Below are 17315 nucleotides of genomic sequence, written 5' to 3'. Positions count from 1 at the left end.
AGCGTTTTCAAGAGTTTTCCAAAAGTTGCTCATCCGCAATGAAAACACTTATGTACCTGTACACTGTAAAAAATTATGTGATCAATAAGTTGACAACATATGTTTTTACATTGCTTTTACTCATCAAAATAAGTTAAGCAATCATCAACTTTTTTTATAAGTTGTAGAAAATTCAACAAATTTTTAAAGTCAGTTTAATGTAATTTAAGTTGAAATGACTTAAATCATTAAACATTACTTCAACAGTAGTTGATTGTACTTAAATTTAAGGCATCACACTTTTTTTTACAGTTAACTTCTCATGAGTAAATCGTAAGACGCTTCGACATGCCAGGCGTTTGTTTACTTTGCACCTGTTGCTGCAATTTGAATAAATGCAATCTGAAGTATGTACAAATTGACATTAATCTTTAACAATGCCATCAAACTGGAGAGCAGCCAAGACAACCACAGTACAACATCATCCACCATCTTGCTTTGGACTGAATGGGTCACATGACTGCGTCACATGACTAAAAATGTGTCATTGTTTTTGAAAGCCTCGATTTTCACTTTCTACTCTACAACGCAAAAAAACATTTTTTTATTTTTAACCTTTGTTATTTTCCCTTTTCAAATTTATCCACTTTGGACTATTTCTCAGTGTGAACGGAAGGCCAAAAATGACAGAAAATGATGCGCTTTCAAACGAAAAGTATTAGTGTGGACAAGGCCTAAATTATTCAGTTTTCAATAACAAAGATAAAACACTAACACAGCGGTTTACACAGAGCCATAAACAAGGTGTTGTACAGAGACACATGCTAATGCATGCTTCCACGTGCTTATCATGGTATGGTCAGTTTATGGTTTAGATTGTGTGAAAATAGTTTACTCTAAATTACTCAGCTGTTTAATGGAATGCTGTGTTGTCATTAGTCTTTTTGGCAATAGGATTTTACAGCAGTTTAGTTTCAAGCCTAAACCAGTGAATTTGGGCAAAACACAGATCATGTCACCATTTGACTTCAGAGATTTTTTTCTTTCTGTGTTTGTGTAAGGAACAAGGGCAATATTAATTTTTCTCCATGGAATAATTACACATCCTCACTGATTTTGAGCGAATGCTACTTCCCGGATCAAATTTACAATATCATCAAAATGTCTAATTAAAGCTAAAGAGTCAAATTTAGAAAAAAATGTTTTTATCTTACTCTTTTGTGTGGTATAAAATGTAAAGCTATGTGGGCACAGCTTCTGTACAGTGGCTCAGTTTGGTCCTGTTTTTATTTTCTTATTTCATAAAAATCCACAAGTATTCATATGAAGTCTTTATACATTCATTTTGTACATTTAGATAGATGCTGAAACATACAATATAGACGCATTGATAGCATCTAAAACATTTTTTTTTACGTATGCGCAGCTTTAGAAACATACAAATCTTTATGGATCCTTAATGTTTTATTTATTTAAGATCTACGTATATATATATATGTATATATATCTTTATGGATCCTTAATGTTTTAGTTATATACGATCTACGTATATATATATATTATGTTTATAAGTTTGATTAAACCAACAAAATATGAAAAATATTTTATATATTTTTGTTCAATATTTTAAGTATGAGGGAAGCTCAAAATGCTATAAGGTAATGCTATATGCTATATATAATGCTATATATCTTATATTATATCTATTATTTGGCAATATTATTTGGAATGTCATGATGTCACGGATTATGTACAATACAATCAGCCTATTAATTCCATGTATTCAATATTCATAAACATCTCTAAAATTGTTTATACTAGTTATATTTTAAATGCTGTTAATACATTAATTATGTATGTTTCAGTGTTTATACAAGCAAAAGGAAAAAAAACATAGATTTTTTTTTTTTTTCATCTATAGCTTCGGACACTAAGTCTGATCCACTTACATTTATACTAGACTTTTCCTCTTCACAACAAGCAGGTTAACAGTCCAGATTATTACTTTTTATATTTTGTGACTTGTGTTAAGGGAGACGATCTTGAGTTTGTGTTTGCTAAAACTAAAGTCTGCCCACTGTCATGACTATACTGGGTTTCTAACATCTCGAGGAGCAAAAACTCTTTCTGAACACATTGCTGTTTCACCCTGAACAGGAACAGGGAAGACAAAAAGTTGAAAATTGGCTGTTTTGAATCTGAATGTATTTCCCAGAGAGTGGTGTCATACTACTTTGGGTTCAGAGAATGCCATTAGGAGTCATTATTACATTTCCTGAATAATGGGAGGATGTTCATATATAGTGAGCAGAAATGAATCAAACGATGGTGTAAATTGTTTCAATATACAGTATTTAGTAGAGCTGTGTTAATGCCATGATCAGTATTTTAATACACCTTGAATTTATTTGCATTCCTGTATATGTTTTTTGGTCATGCTGCATTATGAACAGCCTTGTTTGTATTTTAGGCAATCGGAATGTTGATCAAATTGTCTCCATTTTTCTAGCCTTGCTTTCTATCGATACGTATATATTGCCATTACAACCAAAGCAACCCTGGGTCAAGGAAAACGACAATTATTCCCTGCTTTTCTAAAGACTCCAGGAACAATGCATTCGGTATTTCTTTGATTGTTGGCTTATCTTTTCCATTTCACTTTGATTGTATAATAGGGTGTTAGTGCTGAGAAGCCCATGCAGTAGAGGTATTATCATGCAGAACACTACATGTGGTTTAAAGGAACATGTTGAATGGAAGTAAATATGTGTATATGTCCTTTCAAAATGCTGAGATAAATTATGTAACTGAAACTAAACTGCGAAAGCAGCCAATAAATATTGATATACATATTGACTGATTTCTGTCTTTGAACTCAGCTTGCTTTTTTTCTGTTCATTTTACTTTGTTTTTAACAGGTCATTTAACGTCAGGCCTATCAAAGATATATCACTGAAAATACTAAGAAATGTTTCTTGAGCACCAAATAAGCATGTTGGAATGATTTCTGAAGGATCACGACACTGGATCACAGGAATAAATTACATTTTAAAATCTATGAATTCGATATTATTATATTTCACAATATGGTTTTACTGTATTTTTTGATCAAATAAATGCAGCTTTGCTGAGCGTTTGGAAGCTTGTTTCCGCCACAGAATAAAACATTCAAATAGATAATTGTGACTTTTTATCTCACAATTGCGAGTTTACATCTCACAATTCTGACTTTATAACACACAATTGTGACTTTATATCACGCAATTCTGACTTAATAACAAGTCAAGTCACCTTTATTTATATAGCGCTCTTTAAAAGATCTAGATCTAGAAGAAAATAGTAAGTTAAGTAAGTTCAGTGATGGTTCATTTTTGTTGTTATTAATTTAGTTCATTTAGCTTAAATATATAGCCGCTATGGAGAAAACAGTGATGTCATTGTCCAGCTCAGTTCAGTTCTCATATAATGGTGTCAATGCAGGCAGATCAATAATAATGTTGAATATTAAATGTTAAATGTTAACACACAATTGTGACTTTATATCACGCAATTCTAACTTTGTAACTCGCAATTGTGACTTTATATCACGCAATTCTAACTTTGTAACTCGCAATTGCGGCTTTATATCATGCAATTCTGAGATAAAAAGTCTGAATTGTGAGATGTAAACTCGCAGTTGTGAGAAAAGGTCAGAGTTTTGAGATAAAAAGTCACAATTACCTTTTTCTTTTTTTATTCTGTGACGGAAATAAGCTTCCATAAGAGACTTCTTACAATTTTTTTTTTTTTTTTTTTTTTTTTTAAATCTGTGTATAGGCTATAATCTGTTACAAACTGCAGCCTATCATAACAGAAATTTTTTTTTGTCCGTTTTATCATTCACCAGGAGAAAATCTCACCCACTCACTTAGAAAATTAAAAGCACAACTCTCCACAACAAGTCACGTGATTTGAGGTATCACAACCACACATCGAGCACATAAACATGCTTTCAGTTCAGATACTGTAGGAAATGCTCTTACAATCCAAAAAGCCTTTTTAGCTTATGTGTGCATGCAGCTATGAGTTTGGATCCGGCATTAACACCCTGAAGGGACAGTTTGTTTGCTGAGGGTGCACAAATCTGGTGCCAAAATCTTCCTGTTGTCCTGATCTCACTCTGTGCCGCCCACTCAGAGCATCTGCTGACTCGGTCTGCTGTGGACACACCCTGAGCCCTCCTGTACAAACGCAGCACAAAACCACTGGCCTCCTGCATTATTTATCAAGGGTGTCATCAGACTACCTCACGCCACCTTAAGTGTGCAATCAGGCTGAGGCTCTCTGATGACCACGTGCATGTAATATACTGCGGTGGAGAGTCTAATTAAAAAGCATTTGTTATATTTAAGACCATGTCGTACGTCTGCTGAACATATTACTGTCACTGTCTGCATGCATCGCCTTACTTCCAGCAAGGAGTCGCTCGCTCCTCAGTAAGGATGTGCAGACCTATTTATCTCCAGGGCTTTTATTGTCTTCCGAGACCATGGGATGCCAGTGCTAATATGAGATTCACAGTCACGCTGTCTTCTCGAGACAGCAGTTTCCATATTGGACAGTTTGCCCTCGTCTAAACCGGCTTATTTTAAATGGAGAAGAAGCACTGATCCTGCCTCGAGGAAACTTTGCTGCTCATGATAGAGGGAGAGTACTTGGTTTTATGGAACAGGGTGTTTGTGATTCATGGATGTTCATGCATGCATGATGAATGACAAACTAAATAAACATGCTATGTTTCATTCATGTGTGTTAAAATAATTTATTCCTAAGCCAATTTAAGGAGCAGCAACAACTTGAGGATGAGTTTTATGCTGAACATTACATGCCTGTTGATGAAGTTGCTTTCTCTTTCAGATACACTAAGAGTGATTGCCAATATCAGGATGGACCTGTTAATTTAAACAAAGCCGATTTAGCTTAAGGTTGTGGGATTTTACTAAAGCTAAGTTGCTTTTACTTCGCAATAAGAACTTTAAAATAATAAGAAGAAAAACAATAATAAGAAGAATTATAAATTATTCTGAAAGAGGAAACAAAGTTTCAGTCAAAACTTCCTTCTTAAAAGAAGAAAATAATAATAATAATAAAGGTAGTAAAGATTTTTTTCAAAGAATTTAATAGCCTATTTAAATATCACGTAAAATAAATAGTTTTATTTAGCAATGAAGCATGAAATTGATCAAAAGTGACAGTAAAGGCTTTTACATTGTAAAAAAAAAAAAAAAAAAGAGATTTAAAAAATGCTGTGCTTTTGAACTTTCTTTTCCTGGGAAAATTTACTTGTGTTTCCACAAAAATATTACGCAGCACAACTGTTTTCAACTTTGATAATAAAAAGAAATGTTTTTGAGCACTAAATCAGCACATTAGAATGTTTTCTGAAGGATCATTTGACACTGAATACTGGAGTAGTGATGCTGAAAATTATAAAATAAATATAAAAAATATATATATTATTGGAAGGCAGATGTGTGAATATATGCTTATGCATACTGTATATTATGGGTGTACCTCAATAATGCTTTGGTTTTCATATACTACAGAAAAAAGAAGTCCCACCTCTCTCTGTATTATTTATATAGAGTTGCTCAGAGAATGGAGCACATTGCGATCATAGTTCTCTAGCTGACCCAGATATCTTTGCTCATAAGCTGATGTGACCTGCTTGAGCCACACTACTTATCCAGACTGAGGCCTAGAATCCAGAACCTTGGCTTAGATTGTGTATTTTTTTATAGCCAGGCAGCCAGCCATAGAGAATTCAGCTTAAAATAGTGGACTGGTTTTATGTTGCTCTAAACAGATGTGGGCTCGAGGAGGGCATACTAGAGGGAATTACAGCAGCAAAGTAAGAATTTATTCACCAGCTTCTCCTAAACAGATTAGATTCAATTAAAAATATGAATGGACTTACCAAGGGTATCCATACAACAGTGTTGTAATATTATAAGAATCAGCTCAGAATTGCTGGTATGAAGAGTCTTTCTGTGAATCTCCAAGATGTTTATTTACAGTTATGAATAACTACAATATCCAAAAACCACAATAACAATTTTATATATTTTGTTGACTTGTGTACTTACATTATCCCAAATGTGTCCAATATTGTTTTAATCCAGAAAAAAATCTGCTATTTTAACCTGTGTAGCGGCCCTTGTCACTGCGTCGCCAATCAATGACGCCATATCCGCGTTACCCTCGATTTACAGTTTTACTTTAGTACAAACCATGGAAACACCAACTAGCCTACGCTTTAATATATTATGTGTTTTTTCTAACGTTTGACATAAAACGAATCATTGTTATATAGCTCAACATATAGTCTTATTGTTTGAATCTCGTTTTCTTGATTTACTGCGAGAAACATGTTTGTGCCATGCCTCAGAGACACCATTCTGTCAAGTGGCTAACACAGCAAAATCAGAAAAGGCTTTATTTGTAGTTAACAGTAATACTTTCTCCACCATAATATTTAAAATTAACTGCATGCCATTTATTAATATGTTCTAATATCGTTCTAGCTTCCTGCAATTTGCAACACGTGTCTCATACAAGCCACAGATAAAATGATATGTAGGCTATGAGTGGTTATTCGGCACTTACGGCTGTTTTATTAGAATAAAATAAAATAATGTGAATTTAAGTGATCAAACGAAACTGTAACAAAGTATAAGTTACGAACGTAAAATAGCTCAGGCTCTCTGCCCTGCTTCATACCACAGAAACGTCATTAAAACTTTAATATATTTGCTCATCAATGAACAGGAATTGCATGCTCATTCACGTAGTCATCAAGCTACGCCTTTGTTATTGTTTTGAATAAGCGACCTCTAGTGGCGAAACTTACTGTGCATTTAATAGATGAGCAAAGAACATAAACAAAGCATAAAAAAGACTAGCCTATACTTGGAATACTATAATTGCTGATTACTGTGCTGTCTATACTGTATGCAGCCTAGTACTTTTTAAAAGGTATTTGGAAACAGAGGCTGAACTCCGAATAGCATACTATTCTTACTATTTACTCATACTGCCATGTATGCATGCTAGTATGTTATTCTGAATTCAACCCATGTTTTGGCTATGCTGAAAGGTACAGGCTACAAGTTAATGCTTGCTAATGTTTCAAAAAAGTTGTTCATCATATCCTGGTGTGCCCTTGGCTTTCCTCTGTGTGGATTTAATGCCTTAGTTTTTGTCTTGCAAGGTAAGGGACCTTTTTACATTTTTTAAGACCAAAAAGTCAGGCTCATATTAGCTAGCTGTGGTTTCACCAGTAGCAGCGTGCTGAGAAAACACAAAGTTTGTATCAAAGTTTAGAAGGCCAAAGTTCCTGAACTGTGAACAAAAAGTATTGGGATAACGCATTTCAGCTACTGTAAGTCAGTAAACGAAACATTTAGCCTCCATTTGTTTGCTGACTGCACACATTTTCACAACAGTGTATGGATATATTAAATATATAGATTTGTGTGTAGAACATGAATGTCAAAAACAGCATTTGGGGGGTAAAACAATTAAGAAGAAACATGCACTCAACTTTGACGTTACATTCATAACAAAACTGAATTATACAGGCAGCTTTTATTGCTTTTAATTGCTTTCACACATTTGGCTTGACACATTCATTTTCCAAAATAATATATATATTTTTTTTTTTACCCAATTTAATAAGTACATGAAAAAAGACATTCTGTCACAGACAAGTTTGCACAAAGAAATTGCTTTATTACCAGAATTTTGACCACTCCTACATAGAATTCAGCAATATGTGAATGAATGAAAAAACAACAACAACTTGATTTAGTCAAAATTTCCTTTGGTTCTACTGACAGATCTTATTCAACATTCATAAGAACATGACAGTTTGACATATTTAGAACTGAATTAGGTCTCTGCGACGTGATGACAAATAATGGAGCAATCTGACATGCCCTAGTAAAACCAATAAATCAAACCACAAAATCCCACTACTTTGTGAAAAAAAGTGATCAATCATTTTATAAGCTAAACATTATTTAGCTTATAAGGCTGACAAGTTCTAGGTGCCCTACCTAATGTCATCAGCACAAGTCTTATGAAATAAAGATCATTTAGCAGCCTCCATTGAAATTCAGTGTAACAAGCTAATTTAACACATCAGAAACTGACATGTGCAATATTCTCAGGAGTCATGCAAATACCAAACACATTCAAAAACTTTAAGAACAACTTCTGTCACCTCTCAAAATAAAATGTTTAGCCCCACACTTGGATTTTATACATCTATGGAGCTCAAAGCCTTCTGAGAATCAACAATTGAGGTTCCACCTCGTAAACATTGCGTTTTCACTGTAAACTGTCTCTCATTTAAGCTAAGACAGTGATTTTTTTCAATGTCAGACAAAAATGGTGTCCCATTTTATACACGATTTTCAGGGTCATCAATATTTGCATTGTTTTTATATATATATATATATTAGGAATATCGACAGTACAGTTGACGTCCTCTCTGCAGGAAGCTGCATGCTGTAACTTCAAAGTGAGATTATTTCTGCGGCCTACTTCTATGTTCAAAGTCAGGCAGTTACAGCTAACTGTCTCACTATGTCCTGATTAAAGAGAAACAGCCTTCTGCTGCGATCACTACATACAGTACTAACATTATGCAGTCTTTCTATGACCATATGCAGCCCATATGCACAGCAGCACTCAAAAATCAGCCAGCTGTTCACTCTTGTTCTTGTCATTTTTATTTTTTTCACTGCTGTTGATTATGAGAAGACATTCAAGGACATACAGTATTTTAGGTCTTGCCAATCCTTAAATTACTGAAAATAAATGTCACACGCCAGTGTGTTCTTGAATAAGACAAAGTATTTCAGGTTGAAAATGTCAAACCCGTGTAATGGAGGCCAGCTAGTAGAACCTGTGCGACTAAACCTCACTCCCCTGGGCTCAAGAAGAGAACTACACTCCTCTTGTGATGCACAAACCCGACCGTTGGTTTACATTTTTTTAATGACATTTTTAAACCCAATGGTTGGGTTTGTCCATATTTGACCCAAACATGGGTTGAAACAACCCAGCATTTTTTAGAGTGTTGCGACTGATACTAGAGGCTACGGTCTTTAGCGTCCTTGTTAGTGCACTCGCCGGTCCGAATCCTGTTCGGAACGGTGCGAGTAGAACCGGAGGGGTAACGTTGGTGCCGTGACCCAGATGGAAGTGAGGTTTAGGGAGGTGAGTGTAACATAGGCAGGCTAGTAAGAGATGGACATGTAAACCTCACTCCCCTGGCCTCAAAAGGCTACGGTCTTTAGTGTCCTTGTTAGTACGCCCGCCTCCCATGCCAGAGATGCCAGTTCAAATAAAGTTTGGAGCGGTGCGAGTAGAACCGTAGGGGTTACGTTGGTGCCGTGACCCTGAGGGAAGTGAGGTTTAGGGAGGTGTGTGTAACGGAGCCAGACTAGTAAAAGCTGTGCGAGTAAACCTCACTCCCCTGGCCTCAAGAGGCACACTAGAGGCTGCGGTCTTTAGTATCCTTGTTAGCGCACCCGCCTCTCATGCCGGAAACGTTGGTTTGAATCTCCCTCGGAGCAAAATGTTACAAGAACAAGATGCCTCTGAGAATGGACAGTGACTTCAGATTAACATCTTGAAAATCACTGTTGGTCAAAGTAAAGTCAAATAATATACTATTGTACTTTACAGTTAATCCACACACTGTTTGATGACTACCTAGGGAAGGGGTCTTCAACAGGCGTGTATACTCTGAAAAAAAAAAAAAATCTACTTTGTAATTTTCTTGTTTTGTCTTGTTTTTCAGCACAAAATTCGAAACATTCTTAACTCAAGATATATTTATTTGAGAAACAAAATGACTCAAGATATTTTGTTTTCTGAACAGTTGATCATAATGAAGTGAGTTCAAAAAGAGTAAAATATAAGAAAATATCTGCAATAAGCTTAATTCAAAGTGAAAACAAGATTATTTTTCTGACCCCATTGGCAGATTTTTTGTTTCTTGGTTTAAGCATGAATTTACTTTTTTTGCCACTCATTTTTTTTTTAGAAAACAAGACTTAATATCAAGTAAGTTTGCTTCTCAAGTAAATACATCTTGATTTAAGAACGTTTAGATATTTGTACTGGAAAACAACACAGAAAAAAAGTTAGAAAGTAATTTTTTACTGGTAAGCAAAACTAAGTTAAATATTTAATTGTCCAACCCACATTAAAAATCTTAAAATAACATACAATAATCCCAATAATGATTACAAATAATTCAGTAACACTTTACAATAAGGTCTCATTTGTTAACATAATGTATTAACTAACATGAGCAAACAATAAGCAATTTATTCTTACAGCATTTATTAACCTTTGTTAATGTTAGTTAATAAAAAATATTCATGTTCATTTTAGTTCACAGTGAATTAAATAATGTAAACAGATGCAACTTTTGATCTTAAAAATGTATTAGTAATTGTAGAAATTAACATTAAGATTAATAAATGCTGTAGAAGTATTGTTTATTGTTAGTTCATGTTAACTAATGAAACCTTATTGTAAATTATTGTTACCAATAATTATTACTAATATTATATTCTTAATAATAATTACTTAATGGCTCATCCATGAAGCAACAAAACAAAGAATGTAAATTGCATTAAAATGGCATGATATTTTAGGCTTAAAATACATTTGATTTTATATATTGTGTATCCATAAAAGGGTCATTCGGTTTGAAAAATATTGAAGACCACTGATCAATGTAGGAAAAATAGAGAAAATGATTGCAGGGTGGACAAATACTGTAAAACACTGAATTTTCGGTATACTTTATGTACACAAGTATAGCACAATTGCTTTGGGTTTTACCTGTACATGAAAAGTTATATTATACATATTCCACTATTGAATTCACTACCATAAATCTAATAACCCAAATAGGGGGTTTCAATTAACTAAAGCGATTCTAAAAAAAAGTCTCAGTCAAGTAAAATGAAAGCCTTTCATTATTTAGAGGCTTTTGTGTGCCTTAATTTCTTAATGTCTCTTTCAATTCTATAAGGATGTATGCTCTTTTCATTGGTTAAGATAGAAATCGGATTCGGTCCAAATGGCGTCCTTCTTTTTTCTAATGGCCATGCATACAAATGCAGAAAGATCCCAGACCCTGGTAGAACCCAGACATACTACGCATAATCTTATTACCAGTGAGCCAAAGGAAATGGCCTGCGCCAAAAGATAAGGCCCTAAGTGAATGTGTGCTGCAGTATTCCTTTCCGTAATGAGATCATATACTCTGACATAAAAAAATAAATATCTGAATATTTAAAGGAACACTTAAATTATTTAACCACTTCTAAATTTGTTTAGCTGCTGAGTAGTCTTATGTACAATGTGAAAAAAAAAAGAAAAAAACCCAGCAGAATCTTCCCTGCAACAAATGTAAACAGCTGTTTTAAGATCTCAAATAAATAAATAAATAAATGTATCTAACCAGTAACATTTCTTTGACATTAAATATATTTCAAAACTTACATTATAATTTATTTATATTTCTTTGAAGTAATTGCATATTAATTTTTGTCAAAATTGTGAAACTGCGATTAGATTCAAAAGCCACTTATGGAGGAATGGAGAGCGTCCATTGAAAAACCAGTGACCTCCATTTGTTATTTAGTCTCTGTGATGGTTTAGGTAAATGGCTCTTGAGAGCTCAGCAGCACTGTGTTTTTACAGAGGTTTATAAGCAGTTTACACCTGCCAGAGCCGGACTATTACTGTCCAGCTGCGCGGGCTTTCTGCTGCAGTAACGCGGCCCTCTGCTCCATCATGGCTCTCATCATGCTGGGGTTAATAGCTGGACTCATAGCAGGGGACATGGGCCGCAGTGGATATTGGCTGGATTTTGTGCTCATTAAAACACACTGGAAGTACGGTATCTTGCCTGTAACACAAAGAACAAGTCATTCTCAGTTGTCAGGTGCAAAAAACAACAACTAAATACATAAAACACTGAACAGTTCAAAACACACACATACACACACACACACACACACACACACACACACACGAACTGTATATATATATATATACAGCGGGGGAAATAAGTATTGAACACGTCACCATTTTTCTCAGTAAATATATTTCCACAGGTGCTATTGACATGAAATTTTCACCAGATGTTGATAACAACCCAAGGAATCAGTACATACAAAGAAACCAAAACAAATAAGCTCAGAAATTAAGTTATGTGTAATAATGTGAAATGACACAGGGAAAAAGTATTGAACACATGAAGAAAGGGAGGTGCAAAAAGACATGGAAAGCCAAGACAACAGCTTAAAACTATTAGTAATTAAAAAGCAATCCAGCCCCCTGTCCGTGCAAATTAATAACAGCTGGTTCAGTCCCAACGGATGGCCTACAAAAAGGTCTCATTGCCAAGGTGTCACACAAGACACATCTCATGATGGGTAAAAGCAAAGAGCTGTCTCAAGACCTTCGCAACCTAATTGTTCCAACACATAATTATGGCATTGGTTATAGGCACCATTCTAAGCTTCTGAATGGTCCAGTGAGCACTGTTGGGGCCATAATACGGAAGTGGAAAGACAATCATTTCACCATAAATTTGCCTCGACCAGGTGCTCCTCGCAAGATTTCTGACAGAGGAGTGAAAAGAATAATCAGAAGAGTTGTCCAAGAGCCAAGGATCACTTGTGGAGAGCTTCAAAAAGACCTGCAGATAGCAGGTACTGTTGTCTCAAAGAAAACAGTAAGTAATGCACTCCACCGCCATGGCCTGTATGCACGCTCACCACGCAAGACTCCATTACTGAAGAAAAAAAGCAACATTTGGAAAAGCCAGGGAAATACTGGGAGAATTTAGTGTGGTCACATGAGAGCAAAATTGAATTGTTTGGATGCCATAATACACACCATGTTTGGAGGAGAAATGGCACTGCACATTACCCTAAAAACGCCATACACCTTGGTGTTGGCTCTTGGACAACTCTTCTGATTATTCTTTTCACTCCTCTGTCAGAAATCTTGCGAGGAGCACCTGGTCGAGGCAAATTTATGGTGAAATGATTGTCTTTCCACTTCCGTATTATGGCCCCAACAGTGCTCACTGGAACATTCAGAAGCTTAGAATGGTGCCTATAACCAATGCCATCATTATGTGTTGGAACAATTAGGTTGCGAAGGTCTTGAGACAGCTCTTTGCTTTTACCCATCATGAGATGTGTCTTGTGTGACACCTTGGCAATGAGACCTTTTTGTAGGCCATCCGTTTGGACTGAACCAGCTGTTATTAATTTGCACGGACAGGGGGCTGGATTGCTTTTTAATTACTAATAGTTTTCAGCAGTTGCCTTGCTTTCCATGCCTTTTTGCACCACCCTTTTTCATGTGTTCAATACTTTTTCCCTGTGTCATTTCACATTATTACACATAACTTAATTTCTGAGCTTATTTGTTTTGGTTTCTTTGTATGTACTGATTCCATGGGTTGTTATCAACATCTGGTGAAAATGTCATGTCAATAGCACCTTTGGAAATATATTTACTGAGAAAAATGGTGACATGTTCAATACTCATTTCCCCCGCTGTATATATATATATATACAATCAATTGGAAAATTCAAGTTAAAATAATGTGCAACTACAACATTACATCTTCAACAGTGAAATTAGATTACTGTACTAATTACTCTTTAAAAAGTATTGCATTACTTACTACTAATTAATTGCCCTCTAAATCCCATTTCAACTTTGACCAGTTGAACTTTACAAAGATAGACATGAAACTGCTCTTTTATTGTTTGTATTGTTCTATAGTCTATGAAGTATTCAATGCAATTACATCAGAGGTAATGGTAATTAAATGACAGAACAATTAAGAGACCAATTTCTCTTACTTGACTTTTCTAAGGGAAAAGTAATTAAATTACAGTAGTGCACGTTGGGTGTAATGCATTACACCCACTGATAAACAGAATATAAAGCAATAACTGAAGATATTCAGTTATAATAAAGCATCTCTATTCAGTTGAAGATGTGCTTGATGTTTGTCTGGCAACAGGTTACATGCTATGTAAAATTCCATATTTCAATGTAACATATTATTGTACTGTTTCTAAAACTCTGTTATAGTGGACGATTTTGCTGGAAAAACGTCTCGGTTACGGATGTAACCCTCGTTCCCTGAGTAGGGAACGGAGACGTTACGTCGGATGACGACGAATGGGGTTTCGCTTAGAAATCCTATCATCTTCGAGTATATAAAACGAGCCAATGGCAAAGAAATGCCATGGGTCTGCGGAATTTGCATAGCGTAACTCCGCCCTACCCTGGGGGTATAAAGGAAGTGCGCTGGCAACATGCAGATATGTCTTCGCTGAGGAGCCGAGACTGAACTCAGGCGTTTCCAGCGGTACAGCGGAAGTGGCAGGGAGACGTAACGTCTCCGTTCCCTACTCAGGGAACGAGGGTTACATCCGTAACCGAGACGTTCCCTTTCGTTGTCACTCCGAGTTACGTCGGATGACGACGAATGGGGTTCCCAGTGTAATCACGCCACCTCTCGACTGTCTTCCAGTGCCCTGCGTAAGTCTGAGCTCCCTGTCGTGAGACTAGCACGGACGAAGGAGTCCTACTTAACACAGGAATACCAAGGTACACTGGGAAGCATATCCAGTGGAAATATGCAATCATGCCCAACCCGAAGGGGGGGACTTAGAATACACATATGACCCCGAAGGGCTGCATACGGAGTAACACTGAGGTGTCCAGCCGAAGGTGGAATATTTCAACCCCAGGGGTGGCAAGGTGGCTTGCCAAGGGAAAGACACATGCTCAAAGAGGCTTACAGTGGAATACACATGTGGGGGTCGCCCAGAGGGGGAACCATGCACATGGAGGCACCTAGCCAAGCGCGAAAGCTGCTCAGTTGCAAAACTCTGGCGTTGACGTCGTCAGTGCTGGAGGAGACTCAGGGCTTATTAGGCTCACCTGAGGAAATATCGCACGTATCCCGTCCGTGGAGAGGAATGGCGAGCAAGCGAAGACTCCTGAGCAGGATCTCTTACCGGCTAGTTGAAGCGAGTACATGAGAAGAAACTGGCTCCACTCGGAGATTATAGAATCTCGCGAATGTGTTAGGTGTCGCCCAGCCTGCAGCTCTGCAGATGTCTGTTAGCGAGGCGCCATGCGCTAGAGCCCAAGAGGATGCCACACTCCGAGTGGAGTGGGCCGTCACACCAAGGGGGCATGGTCGACCTTGCTGCTGGTATGCCAAAGCAATGGCGTCCACTATCCAGTGAGACAACCTTTGCTTGGAGAGAGCCTTTCCCTTCAGCTTCCCACCATGACAGACAAAGAGCTGGTCTGAGGTCCTGAAACACTGCGTCCTGTCAACGTAAGCACGGAGTGCGCGTACTGGACAGAGCAGTGCCAAGGCTGGGTCTGCCTCCTCCAAAGGCAGCGCTTGCAGGTTCACCACCTGGTCTCGAAAGGGTGTGGTGGGAACCTTGGGCACATATCCAGGCCGGGGTCTCAGGATCACGTGAGAGTTAGCCGGTCCGAATTCCAGGCACGCTTCGTCAACCGAAAATGCCTGCAGGTCCCCTACCCTCTTGATGGAGGCCAATGCAACCAGGAGCGCTGTCTTCATTGACAGGAACTTAAGCTCCACTGATTGCAGAGGCTCAAATGGAGCACTCTGCAGGGCAGTTAAAACCACTGAGAGGTCCCAAGAGGGTACGAGGGGAGGACGAGGAGGATTCAGTCTCCTGGCTCCCCTCAGGAACCTGACGATCAGGTCGTGCTTTCCTAAGGACTTACCATCGACTGCGTCGTGATGTGCGGCAATGGCGGCAACATACACTTTCAGGGTGGAGGGAGACAGCCTTCGCTCCAACCCTTCTTGCAGGAAGGAAAGCACGACACTGATGGGGCATTTCGTGGGTTCTAGATTTTTAGAAGAACACCAGTTGACGAAGAGGTTCCACTTCAACGCATAGACATGTCTCGTGGACGATGCTCTAGCGGAAGTGATGGTAGCCACCACCGCTGGTGGTAGGGTACTCAAACCTGCTTCGTCCCGTCCAGGAGCCACACGTGGAGGTTCCAAAGATCGGGACGAGGGTGCCATAAGGTGCCCCGTCCCTGAGAAAGCAGGTCCTTCCTCAGAGGAATTGGCCAGGGAGGTGCTGTCGCGAGGAGTACTAGTTCTGAGAACCAGGTGCGGTTGGGCCAATACGGGGCAACCAAAATAACCTGCTCCTCGTCCTCCCTGATCTTGCGCAAGGTCTGCGCAAGAAGGCTCACTGGGGGAAACGCATACTTGCGGAGGTTTGTTGTTATTGTCCGATCGGACTAGTACGTGTTGACCTGAGCAACGCATGGAAGCGGTGCAGGGCAAGACGTACAGCCAACAACTCGAGGCAATTGACATGCCAAAGGCGCTGGGGTCCTGTCCAGGAGCCCGCGGCCGCATGTCCATTGCACATGGCGCCCCAACCCGTGGTGGAGGCATCTGTTGATACAACAACATGCCTGGACACTCGTTCCAAGGGCACTCCGGCCCGAAGAAAAATGAGGTTTGACCACGGGGTGAAGGTCTGACGGCAGGCCGGAGTAACTGGTACTCGGACCGTGCCATGGTGCCATGCCCACCTCGGGACTCGATCGCGAAGCCAAAGCTGAAGTGGTCTCATATGAAGCAACCCGAGCGGCGTGACTGCGGCTGCGGATGCCATATGCCCCAGGAGCCTCTGAAATAGTTTCAGTGGAACCACATTCTTGCCCTCGAACTGACGAAGGCAAGTCAGCAGTGACTGCGCGCGCTCGCTCGTAAGCTGCGCGCACATGGCGACCGAGTCGATCTCCATACCGAGAAAAGAGATCCTCTGCACTGGGCAGAGTTTGCTCTTCTCCCAGTTGACCCGAAGGCCCAGACGAGCTAGGTGCCGGAGCACTAGGTCCCTGTGTTCGCAAACCTGATCTCGAGAGTGAGCTAGGATCAGCCAGTCGTCGAGATAGTTCAGGATGCGAACCCCGTGTTCCCGGAGGGGAACAAGGGCTGCCTCGACGACCTTCGTAAAGACGCGAGGAGACAGGGCTAGCCCGAAAGGGAGAACCGCGTACTGGTATGCCTGCCCCTCGAAAGCAAACCGTAGAAACGGTCTGTGTCGAGGAAGAATGGAGACATGAAAGTAGGCGTTCCTTCAGGTCGATCGCTGCAAACCAATCCTGCGGCCGTATGCACTCGAAAATGCGCTTGGCCGTGAGCATCT

At 38.7% G+C, this 17315-nt stretch overlaps 1 protein-coding gene across 12 annotated transcripts in view; it reads right to left on the bottom strand.

Moving 5' to 3' along the window:
• Positions 1 to 10829: 10829 nt before the first annotated feature.
• trdn (triadin) overlaps positions 10830 to 17315 on the bottom strand; it is a 53678-nt gene continuing 47192 nt past the window's right edge. For all 12 annotated transcript variants that reach the window (XM_079889364.1, XM_079889370.1, XM_079889361.1 and 9 more), the window contains one exon: positions 10830 to 11959. In XM_079889364.1, coding sequence (XP_079745490.1) covers positions 11790 to 11959 — 170 coding nt within the window. In that variant the 3' untranslated portion in view covers positions 10830 to 11789. The remainder of the gene's footprint in view (positions 11960 to 17315) is intronic.

Source organism: Squalius cephalus (assembly GCF_949319135.1).
Source record: "Squalius cephalus genome assembly, chromosome: 12".
NCBI lineage: Eukaryota > Metazoa > Chordata > Actinopteri > Cypriniformes > Leuciscidae > Squalius > Squalius cephalus.
This window is presented reverse-complemented; position numbering and strand designations above follow the sequence as displayed.